A 13,164-nucleotide genomic window follows, 5' to 3' on the forward strand; every position below is an offset into this window, starting at 1 on the left:
AATTATCCTTTTTGTTGGATGAATTTTAACACAAAAAGTACAAGTACAGGTAAACAGTTCGTTTAAATATCCGTTGATATAATAATAATGTCTGTAAACAATATTTACAAAGTTGATAAGTGTAAAGCTTGTAATGATTACACAATAAACACATTCAGTTACAAATGTAAAAGAATTATAAATATCTTGCTCCTATCTATTATACAAAAAACAAGTCGATTAATAAATAGAAGTCCCTTTAAAAACGGGAATAATGTTAAAAATAAAACACCTGTCTCTGTGAAGGTCAGTAAAATGTAACCTAATTATTAACATTCCAAAGGGGATTTACCCAAGTGTACTGAAGCATAATGGATGTTACAAATAAATATTAAAAATACTCACCAACTATGGTATGAAACACACATATGTATATCCGCACAGGAAATTGTAAAGGCTTATTACAACAACCTGATAAAAGAAAAAGATTGATTGAATGGTCAAAAACCCAAAATTGTGACATTCTTCTCATGCAAGAAACATACTTTACAGATAATTTGATAAACCATTTAAATACTGAATTTGAAGGCAAACTTTTACTAAGTAATGGTTCTAGCAATTCAAGGGGAATTGCCATATTGCTGAAAAAAAAACTAAACTTTAAAATTATAGATGACTATAAAGATATTGAAGGAAGGCTAGTGCTTGTTAATATTGAAATAGATGACACTATTTTAACAATAGCTAACAGTTTTGCGCCAAATAATCCAAAAAGCAGAATTTTTTTTTTAAAACTGTACATGCTGTAAAATCGTTTGGGTCAACTAATTCAAGGAGGAGATTATAACGAAATGTTATCCCATATTGATTCAAAAAGCAAATTTAAGCACCAAAAAAAAAAAAAAAAAAAATGCTCACAACTTTAATAAACTTATAAAAACCCTTAAACTAAGTGATGTGTGGAGAAACAGAAATCAAAACAAAATTCAATATACATGGAGTAGAAAAAATAGATCGGAGGCGACAAGAATTGATTATTTTTTAATTGCTCCTAAGGTATTTAAAAACTGTGTTTCATGTGATATAAGACCAAAAGTGCTACAATACACAGATCACAACTGTGTTTCGTTAAAAATAAATTTAAGTAGAGGACAAAAAGGAAGGGGATACTGGAAACATAACAGTAGTGTACTTCAAAATGAAGACTACATTGAAATAATTAATAAGATAATAAAAAAATATTAAAACAAGGCAAACACTAAAACTGAACTTAACATTCTGTGGGACAATTTCAAAATTGAAGTTAAAGACCAGACAATCAACTATTGTAAAATGAAAGCTAATAATAAAAAAGACCAAATCAGCAAGTTGGAGAAAATGTAAACAGAATTTAATAAAATTAAAATCAAATCATCATGCAATGATAAAAACAAAAGCAATTTAGTACAGAAAGTAGAAAATATAGAAAATGGAATAGGAAAACTCTATAATGAGAAAATACAAGGTAATCGAATAAGGGCAAGGGTAAAATGGGTTGAAGAGGGAGAAAAAATATTCAGCATATTTTCTAGGGATGGAAAAATCTAGACAGAATAGAAAAACAATAACACAATTATATGATGATAAGGGTAAAGTATGTGTCTTATGAAGACGGAACGCGCGTCTGGCGTACTAAATTATATTCCTGGTGCCTTGATAACTATTTACAAGAGATCAAGACTAAATTTTAGAATTAGAAGCAAATTATTATAAAAATTTGTACTCTACAAAAAATCCTGAGATAGAAGAAACAACAAAGTGTTTAGAATCTCTAAAAGAATAAAAAAAATTAAATGACTCTGAAAGTAATACTTGTGAAGGGGAAATAACTGTTGATGAATGTACTGATGCAATTTTTAAAATGAAACTTACTACAGCTCCTTGGCTTGATGGATTAAATTTTGAATTTATCAGAAAATTTTGGGAAGAATCACAAACTTTTATAGTCGCTACATTTAATTATTGTTATGAAAAAGGAAAGCTATCAAACCTCAGAAGGTAGGTTTAATATCCTTAATTTATAAAAAAAAATGACCCTCTTTCCTTAGATAATTATAGACCTATAACTCTTGTACATTATGATGCAAAAATACTCGCTTATGCACTATCACAAAGATTAAAACCCCTGCTATCCAAGATTATACACATCGACCAAAAAGGATATGTAAAAAATAAGTATATTGGTTTTAATATTCGACAAATAAAAGATGTTATAGATTACTCTGAAACTTTTAAAATAGATGGGGCAATCTTATTCCTTGACTTAACAAAAGCATTTGACTCGTTAGAATGTGACTTCATTTTTGAGACTTTAAAGAAATTTGGCTTTACAAATAATTTTATTAGGTGGGTTCAGACAATGTACTGTGATATTAAAGGATACAATGTTTATAATGAGTGGGTTTCTAATCGATTCAAGGCTTCTCGTGGAATCCGACAAGGATGTCCGTTATCATCTTTACTATTTGTTCTAGCAGTAGAAGTAATGGCAATTACGATAAGGGAAAATACAAATTTAAAAGGAGAAGAAATAAAACTAGACGGTAAAAGTAATACTCTGAAAATTTGCCAACAAGCAGATGCTACTACTTAATTTCTTCAATCAAAAAAAGATGCTACTCTTGCAATTAATTTAATAGAAATATTTGGTACTTTCTCAGCTTTAAAATTGAATAAAACAAAAACTGAAGGGATATTGCTAGGCCAACTGAAACACTGTCGTGATAAATGTGAAGATATAAATTGGTGTACTACACCTATTAAAAGTCTTGGAATTTATTTTGGGCATAATAAACAAGAATGTCAAAATTTAAACTTTGAAAAACAGCTTTTAAAATGTAGAAAAATAATAGCTGATTGGAGTAAAAGAAATCTTACTATTATAGGAAAGATAGTCATCATGAAATTACTTGTTTTGCCAAACCTAACATATAGTGCATCAAACCCTGTAATTCCGAAAGAAATGTTTCAAAATTTTAAAACTTTGAAATATAATTTTATATGGATAGGCAAAAAAGAAAAAAGAAAAAAAAAAGATCCACACTTTCAAAAAAAATTTTGGAAAGTGGACTTACAATGGCAGACATTGATATTTACATAAAATCACTGCATATCAATTGGATTCTAAAATTAAGCGAAGATAAAAATGATAATTGGACAATCATTCCAAAATTTTATTTTAACACATTAGGGAAAATTCTTCTTGTATTCAAAATTAATTTATAGAGTATTAAAGACATTGATAAAAATAAGTTACAAAATATGCCAGACTTTTACAAGCAAATAATTAAATATTGGATTAGTGGAAAAGGAGGTAACACAAAATATCCCAAAAGATATTTTGAAATTAGAAAACAAGTTTTGTGGGAAAATGATAATATTAGGTTTAACAGAAAATATCTAAACTTTGAAGATTGGTAAAAAGCAATATAATTAATATAACTGATATCATTGATTAACAGGGTAAAATCTCTGAAACTACCATCTTATCTAAGCTTATATATAAACAAAATTGGATAAATCAACTATATATGTTAAAAAAAAGCAATACCAATGAATTGGAAATTAATTCGTCATACTGAAGAATCCAACAAAACTAAAGTTAAAGTTGTTAACGACTCTAAAATTAGGTATACAACAATAACTCCATTATCGAGCACTAGAGAACTTTATAAAATGTTCAAACTAAAAGAAAATCATGAAAAACCGAACGGTTTTCTTTTGTGGGAAAAATTACTCGACAAAACCTTAAGTTACAAGTTCAAAAATAACTTTGTTTTTATTTTTCAATATCTCACTGATAACAGATTGAAAATATTGAGATAGAAACTTATTCACTATATTCTGCCATGTAATGAACTATTAAAAAAGAGGAAAATTACTGAAGACAACTTATGTAAGCATTGTTAAGAAAAAGATAACTATGAACACTTTTTTTTGGTCAACTGCTTATTTAATACAGACTTCCTAAAAATAGCAATGAAATTAATGAACTCCCTAGGTGTAGACAAAAACATTATAAGTCTTGAAAATCTAGTAAAAGGCTACAAAAGTGAAGACTCAGCATATTTTGATATTAACTACATACTAACAATAATATCCTTTTCATTATATAACGCATAGTATGTCTCAGAAAAGAAAAAAAAATAAACATTTTGAAAATTTTCCATTAAGAAATTTCAGATATTATTGAAATGAACAATTTTAATAACAAAAATAATAGTAAGACAATTCTAAAAACAAAGAGATTCATTGAAAAATATCAAAAGAATCAGAACTAAATCAATTTGAAATGTTTTGAAACATTATTTTATAAAAAGTACAAAACATTGTAAGCACAATTGTTAATTGTTTACAAGCCATATATGGTCATGTTTATTCACAGGCTCAATCATGCATGTCGTCATGTGTTACATATATGTTTGTAAGAATGTTCAATCATGCATAAGTAACGACATGGTACATGTTGTTGTTTTATTCATAAACATTAAAAGAAATGTGTATCACGATTATTCAATAATTTATTCATAATGTAGACAAATTGTGAATTGTTCACGATAGAATGAATGATTTAACTTGTGTAATACATATACACGACGACATACAATAGATCAATAGAAACTTATGTGTATTCACAATATTTATTTTATATAATTTTGAAATCAATTATACGACAGATACTGATATTATGAATAATTTATATCTTACCAAATAGTGGTTCCCTAAACTATTAGGTGAACTAACATGAGGGATACTAAGTTAAAAGCAGTAAATTTAGTAAATTGTTCCAGCAAATATGCAATAAAGATATTATTACGTTAAAAAAAAGTATTTGTCACTACCTTGAAAACGTATTTCAAATTGTGTACTAAACACGACCTCCTTTTTATAATCTAATATTCCGAATAAAAAGTCTCACCTGGCTCAGTGTGCCCTATGCTAGAAGCCCGGCTAATTACAGTTCTGTAAAAACATTTTACCTTTTTATAAGCCTTCCACGAGTATTGCCAGAGAATAATACACACATCGTATTAATTTGGTTATAGCATAGATAGTTAAAGGTCAATAATCGTCTTTACAGTTTAAGTTATATCGGCGTGTTTTCGATAAAAACATGATATCTTGTCCCAGCCACTTTAAAAAAATAATTGATGATCTTTACAAGTATTTTTTGTGCAGTCAGTACATTTAACTAACTTTCACTTTATTAAGCAAAGGAATATTCTATTTTTTGAGTGATTGATAAGATATTGATTTCTATATGGTTCAAAATAACCAAAATGAAATGTCCCTTGACCTCCGATTCAACATTCATACTCTAACATATTGTAAAAGGAGGTGAAAATATATGATATTTTTACTTGATATAAGTTCTAAAATATTCAAAAGTATGTTTAGAGCCAACATATTTAATAAACAGGTTTTTACAAAGGGTTTTCAATTTTTGCAGGTTTGTCCCTGACAAAGCTCCACTGCGAAATAAAGTCATTAAAATAGTTTCATAAAATCAATGTTTGCAAGAAATGAACTGGATATAAACATTAGGGTCTTACAATAGAAGTGATGCTTTTATAATGGCAGTTCAATTGTTGGACTAAAATATTTAGCACATAAAATGGACCAGAGTGATACCTAATTGTTTTCTTATATCCACTACGAAATTGGTCAAATCTCCTTCATTATCTGGTTTTTAAAATTATGACAAAAATATCAGTGTACGGCTTAGCATGTGCTTTGCTATAAAGCATATTTTTTGTTACTATTGCAATATAGGGATTGTGAAAAAAATAAACATGTGATTATGTCCACTACGTGACAGTCAAGTACATAACAAGTATGGAAAAAAAACGTATCGTAGTGAACTCTACCACTACCATATCGATTAATCTTTTAATGGTTGTATTGTTTGGCACATGGTTCATCTGAATGAACTAGTGACGTCATTCTTTTGGACAGTGTTGCCTTGGGTCGGATATACTACATTAAAAAACAAAACAAAACATTTGATCATGGCTTGTGTACATTTCACACACGTTGAGAAAACAATGGTTGCGATGGACCATTTAAATTTATCATTGGTCTGACATTTTTCTTACTTCTTAAGTAGTGGGCATTGATAATTAAAGAGGGACGAAAGATACCAAAGGGACAGTCAAACTCATCAATCTAAAACAAACTGACAACGCCATGGCTAAAAATGAAAAAAGACAAACAGAAAAACAATTGTACACATGACACAACATAGAAAACTAAAGAATAAACAACACGAACCCCACCAAAAACTAGGGGTGATCTCAGGTGCTCCGGAAGGGTAAGCAGATCCTGCTCCACATGTGGCACCCGTCGTGTTGCTTATGTGATTACAAATCCGGTAAATAGTCTAATTCGGTAGGTCAAATTCATGAAAGGGAAGGGGATTGTAGTTACGACGTAAGGAACATATCCGATATCATTTGTGAAACGGTTATTCCATAACGGTCAACCAACTCGTGATGGCGTCCGTAAAATTTACGAAGGGATGATTTCAACTTCACCATTTGGAACTCTTGGTTTAATAGCTTCCTTGTGAGCAGTAACCCTCTATCAAGAAAATCATGATAGGAAATGCAAGCACGGGAATATCGTATCAATTGGGAGATATATACCCCGTATGCAGGTGCTGCTGGAATGTTGCTACTTAGAAATGGAAAGTTCACAATTGGAAAGCTGAAATCATCTCTTTTGTCGTAAAGTTTTGTTTTCAACCGACCCTCATTGTCAATTTCTAGATGTAAGTCAAGATATGAAGTCGACTTAACTGTATCTGTAGTATCCTTTATCTCCAATTCGATGGGATAGATGCGTTCCACATAGTCACCACATTTTGAATTGTTTAGTGAAAGAACGTCATCTATATAGCGGAAAGTAGAGTTAAAGGATATTGCTAACTTCTTATCTTTCTTCCTAAGAAGTTCCTGCATGAAGACAGCCTCATAATAATAAAGAAACAAGGCGGCAAGTAGAGGGGCACAGTTTGTTCCCATTGGGATGCCGAGAGTCTGTTGAAAAACACGTCCTCCGAACGTTACAAATATGTTGTCAATCAAGAAATCAAGCATCTTGATAATCATGTAAATCATGTAAAGTAATGAAATGTACATATGTATTGTATAATAGCCACTATAATAATACAGGATATAACAGGTCATGGTGTTAATTTGATTTAGAGTAATGGTCTTTAGTTAGATGCCGTTGATATCATTAATGGTCATTCATTCGTTTTCTACCGAACAAAATGCCAATCAGTATCTAAAAGCTTTTAATGTAGTGAAAAAAGAAATATTTAAGTGAAAGTAATTAAAAAAGAGATGGCAATTGCATTGTTGTTTACCATTACTTTTCAATTTTATAACAGTTTCTCTTTAGACTAATTTGCAAAAACTATGTTGATCATTCGAGAACTACCGTTTGTTGCGTAACGTTTTCTAACTTTTTAATATATGCGGGATATATGTCTTGTATTAATGCCGTTTGTTCTCTTGCAATAAACTAACTGGATGATCTTCCTTGATTTTGTTCGCATCTGCGCATTATAAAACTCCTACCTCGCTCATTAGAGAATGTCAATACAATGACATTCGTAGTTCTACGTAATTCGAAGTACACTCAATGTAGCCTGGGTATTAACAAACATTAAATTTGATCAAATACGTCGCTCCAGTTTATGCAAAGTATTCCAATACAATAAATCACACACTGGTATGTTCGTTCATATAATATTACTGTATCATTTCGAAAAATGATCTAATCTTGCAGGTGGTTTGCAGATTCTCGCCTTTATTTTCACTGACATACGATGATTTTTAAATAAAAATATTCCAAGCGTATGATTTGAGTTATCTTTCATGGCTTTGATTATCATACTAATCATTCAGTCTACATAATTTAACATGTAGTATTAAATGCGTGTTACAGTCCCTTGTAAAATTGAAGATATCTAGTGTTGTTTAAGAACAAAACTAAGAAGCAAAGGAAATATAAATACTTAAATAAATTGAGAGCATTCGCCAAATTAGTGCATATATCAAAGTGTTCAGTTGCAAGTATTCCGATATACATTGTTTGCAATTAATTTCTATCTAAATCAATGTATCACATTGGTTTTACAGTTGTGTATTGTTTTATAAGACCCTTCGAGCATTGCACAAGGTGAAAATGTTTAACAAATTGATGGACCTATCCTGGACTGCCAGAAATTTGGTATCCAAGACTTTTGATATTCTTAATAACAGTATCAATGTTCCGAAGATGGCAACATTATTACATTAGCTATTACTGTCTAACGATGTAAGGCATGACAAGTCACTCTTAAGTGAAAAAAAAACAAATTCACAATAACTTGTAGACCAACAACTGTCTTTTCATGATTTGTATAACTGTTTATTGAGGTCCGTGGACGAGCTTAAATACATTGTAGCTAGAAAAACATCCCAGATTGCCAATAGCTGTTTATGGTCTCCATAGCCATGAGACGCAAATACATTTTTTAAAAGCATAGGTGGAGTATACCGAAAATCAAATCGTGCATCATTTTGTAAATGAATATTCAGTTGCATAGCCACTATTCCAAGATAAGCGTCATCTATATGGATGTATTTTACATATGGGAATGCTGATTTTAATAACTTAGCTATATTCATCGACATGAGAATAGCTCCACCGGCTAAATAGGTTGGAAACAAATCACACGGATATTCTTCTCGAGTTAAGTACCACTTTGAGGATTTGTTCCTAAATGGCTTCCCCGTTTGAATAATAAACCCTTTAAACAGTTTCGATTTGAAAGGAGCAGTTAAACTTTCTAAGTACTGATTTATTTTGAAAATGTTAATGAAAAAGTCATCATCTACAAAAAACAGGAATTGGGTATTGACACAATTTTCTACAGCATATTGGTATGCCATGGCTGTTTTGTTCATGTTGTTTGAATACATGTCAATAAAATTTCCCTGTAAGACATCTTTGAATGTAGTAGATTCTATATCAATCATACGCTGCACTACACTATCATATCCTAGAAGATATATAACTTTGATATGAGGATGTGATATATTCCCCCATGTTTGTCTGACGGACATTCGACGAGCAATATTCGAAGCATCTGATTTGACTAGCACTAATAACAAGTCAGGTCCTTTAATCAGGTCACACACATGTAGCGGTTTATGAATGTATTCGATACTGGCTGGGTTAACTGGTTGCTTGGTTGATGATCCTGTTATGGCAATTTCTCGAACAATTTCTTGTAAAGAGTTACTTAACATGAAACTGTGTATGCACTTTTTATGAAACAGTAATAACGGTTGAGTGATAAAAGAAAAACATAAAAAACATGATGTAGCGAATATTGTCATAAAAAAAAGTCTATATATTCGATGCCGTACAAACATATTTCTGCAATCAATATATCGTTCGCTGTCACATTGTCCTGTAATAGAAGAAAATATAAATATTACATACAAAAAGTAATTACAAGTTTCAACCAATTAGAATTCAAGAAACTATAAAAACCTTGGAAATATTACTGTTATCGAAATACTATTTCAATGTTTTGAAATATTTGATGCTAGCTGTCTCAACTTCGATATTATGAGTATTCCTGTCTTTTTATTTGAAATTTTCGGCCGTAGAATTTACCGGAAAAAGGGACACATGGTCTTCTGAATTGGGACTAACGATTGACTACATTGCATTTTGAGGTCAATTATTATACCATAATTGACCTTGTTGATTTAAAACTTACCTGTAACTTCATACCTAAAGCCACAGTGTTTACTGCATTCTGTTTAACAAGAAACTGTCATGAGAAAATCTAATTGGAAATTAACTAGCTGTGACCAGCAGTTTTTTTTTCGTTTTTTTTTCAATAAGTTCCAAGATACCATAGAATGTTGAAATCAGTGTAACAAAAATCTATCAACTTAGTCCGGATTTGATATTGTTAAACTGTAAGCAATTAGCGTCCTCCCCTTATTCAAGTTGAAATGCATTGAAGCCATATCGCTTCCTAACTATTGTGACGGAATATATTATATTAAACCTGAATTGAATTTTCAACCGAAAGTTGTTAATGATCTCCATTATTTCAAGAAAAATACAAACATTTTGAAAATTTCTTCCTTTCTTCATTGAACAGTCATACACATCTCCCTCTAACACTAGTTTTGATTTTTACGCATATCAAAAGTATTTTATGTTTTTTGTCTGTTTGTTTATTTTATTCAAAGAAAAAATGTCATGAGTTCTATATTAAGATTTTGAAAGGACAGCTGCGGCATTTTGATAGTAAAAAAATACACATCATGTAAAGGGCATATCCGAAATGTCAGAAATATAAACAAAATATATACACCTTTTAAAAGTTAACAGTTTAACTGTATATTACGTATGGATATATACACAAATTTGAACGATCCACTACGACAGATAATTGCTCTGATCTGTAAACATTTCATTTTTGATGTCATTTTATAGATACAAATCTGTATTCGTCAATGCTTTGATCGGCTCTTGTTATGAGGTTACATCCCTAACATATTTAAAATGAGCCCGTTTGATATGACATTTTTTTTTAAATCATGGACATACAAAAATCTACGTGCAATTTTGTTCTTTAACTTTGACAGTGAGGTTAGTGATAATAGTCAATCTGACATTCTTGGTTTTGACTCTTTCTGAAATGTTATACTGGTTATATGTTTTCTATGTTGTTCCAATAAAGGTCTTGTCAAGAGTTGTAATTCATTTGTATTGCTGGAAGAAAGGTCTTGTGCAGCAATATTCGGGTTGACACTTATAAGTTTTATATCATAGAGTGTTATTCTAAATAATTCTTTTTTTTGGAAAGTAATACTATTCGACTCCGAAATAGGTCTTGTGTGAGTAGATTTGTTTATTTCTTGTAATTTTGGTCTCATGTTGTGTTTCATTTTTATATGTTAACGCATCTTCGCTAGTCAAAAGTTACGATCCAGTCCCTTCATATCTATCCTTTGGCGACATGAGATATAATTTCAGATCTATGAGGTAACAAATATCATTAATTATTGGTAACAGTTCAAACTGGCTGCATCCAATGACAAATCGTTTTCGAGACGATTACATGTAAATGTAGACAATTTAATGTAAAACACATGTATCACTTGTTGATTTGGCACCATTGTAGGACGACGTTTATCTGTTTGTGCGGTTTAGTTTTTTATATGATATGTCATTTGGAGTATAATTTGGAGTGTCCTTACTTTGAATCGTGTTGTAGTAACTCCCTACTAAATCATTATTTTATCATAGCAATCCAATTTTTCCCGACCTGCAACTAAGTTGACCTGTATCACTTGACCTACCCATTGTTTTCTTTCTGAACATTCATAAAACATGTTATAATGGTTAACAAGGTACACTTGTAAAACACGGCATCTCTTTTGAAGTAAAAATCACAATACATTACTTACCAAACGTGTTTTTTTTCTTACGCTATTTTTTTTTTTTTGCTTCATGTAAATGCACTTACATATTTCTTTAATAGGGAATGTTGTTGACTTCTGAGTTCTTAGTAGTGAAGCTAAACTTAAGCCTTCAAAATTATACAGATGCCATCACAAGTTGGTTAACCGTCACGGAATATCCGTATCACAAATGATAGCGAATATGTTCCGATAAAATATTATCCCATCCCCTTTTCACCGAATGTAACATACTGAATTAGAATAATAACGGGGTTTGTAATATCTTTAGCATCATGTTAAATAGGATCGACTTTCTCTTCAGGAGTACATGATATCAATTCTATTTTTTTTTTATTTCGTGTGGATCAGTCTTGGATTTCTTTACTATTCTGTGTTTCGTTCATTGTTGTTTGTCTGTTTATGTTTTTTTAGCCGTGGTGCTGTCAGTTCTTTTTTCGATTCATGCGAATGAATGTCTCTTTTGTATATTTCATCTCTCTTTTACTCCTGTATTGTAGCTGTACAGTTTTTCCTAACGTTTATATCAAGATTAGTATTTTGCATTTAATGAATGGCTGTTATTTATTTTGAATTTATTGAACCATAAAATTAATTTTTGACACTTCACATTGAATAATCCGCGAAGCGGATTATGTTAAATGTGAAGAGTCAAAAATTAATTTTATGGTTCAATAAATATAAAATAAATTATTGCCATTCATTATAAATAAATTTCTATCAAAAAAAAGGCTCAAAGATATATATTTATACGAATAACAACGTACACAGATGTTTGCGTATGAATACACAACGTTAGAGTGGGCGTGTCTCCATAAAAATTGATAACATTGAAAATAAAGCTAATTCTTTTAACCAATCAGAAGACAGTAAATACACCAAATGTATTTATTTACCAATACTTGTTGTATACTGTGGATAAACCAACACACATACGAAAATGATACTAGTATACACTTTTTATGTGATTGGATAAAAAAAAAATGCATGTTTTAATGTTTCTCAAGTCGTATACCACAATGTGGAATTTAAGGAATGTCCATAGTTAGATCTCTTATTGTCTTTTTTCCCTTTTGATCACGCCCCTATGTGTTATCCGACAAGAATACCTTAACAATAAGCAGTTAAACATGTTACAGCAATATACACTTACGGCCACTGAAGCTGAAGATATATTGCAAATTTTGTTAATCCCGTAAAAGCTTCTGGTCCAGATTCCGTCAAACACAAAGAATCAGAAAAGTATCTTCCGTATTAACATGTAAAACATCGTGTAAGCTATTCAACGTGTCCTTAAGTAAAGCCAATTGTTCAGATCAATGAAAAACTAAGATGTACACAAATAGTAAACTAAATAAAATAAAACATATAGATCATTTTCAGTGTTGGGTGTAGTAGAAACATCTGTAGTCTGGTTTTTTTATCATCTACAAACGTAACAACCGTTTAACCAAAAATCAGTCAAGCTTTTCACGGGATGTCTCTGCAGTTTAGTGATTTATGGATATCTTAAATGAAATGCATCATATGGTGGTATAGAAATAAACGTAGTCTTCTGTCATTATGTAAAGATTTGATCGTATAGGAAATATCAAAAATAAATCAGAGTTTTGCATTAACATTTGCAGTTGTGAATTAAAGATAT

The 13,164-nt window shown here is 30.5% G+C and overlaps 1 protein-coding gene across 1 annotated transcript; it reads right to left on the bottom strand.

Moving 5' to 3' along the window:
* Positions 1-8,356: 8,356 nt before the first annotated feature.
* LOC143072994 (beta-1,3-galactosyltransferase brn-like) lies at positions 8,357-12,871 on the bottom strand. The gene is made up of 2 exons (XM_076248239.1): positions 12,673-12,871; positions 8,357-9,484 (listed from the first exon to the last, which is right to left on the bottom strand). Exon 2 carries the CDS (start codon positions 9,444-9,446, stop codon positions 8,418-8,420), a length of 1,029 nt encoding a protein of 342 aa, XP_076104354.1. The 5' UTR covers positions 9,447-9,484; positions 12,673-12,871; the 3' UTR covers positions 8,357-8,417.
* Positions 12,872-13,164: the final 293 nt, after the last annotated feature.

Source organism: Mytilus galloprovincialis, chromosome 1 (genome assembly GCF_965363235.1).
Source record: "Mytilus galloprovincialis chromosome 1, xbMytGall1.hap1.1, whole genome shotgun sequence".
In the NCBI taxonomy this organism is placed as follows: domain Eukaryota; kingdom Metazoa; phylum Mollusca; class Bivalvia; order Mytilida; family Mytilidae; genus Mytilus; species Mytilus galloprovincialis.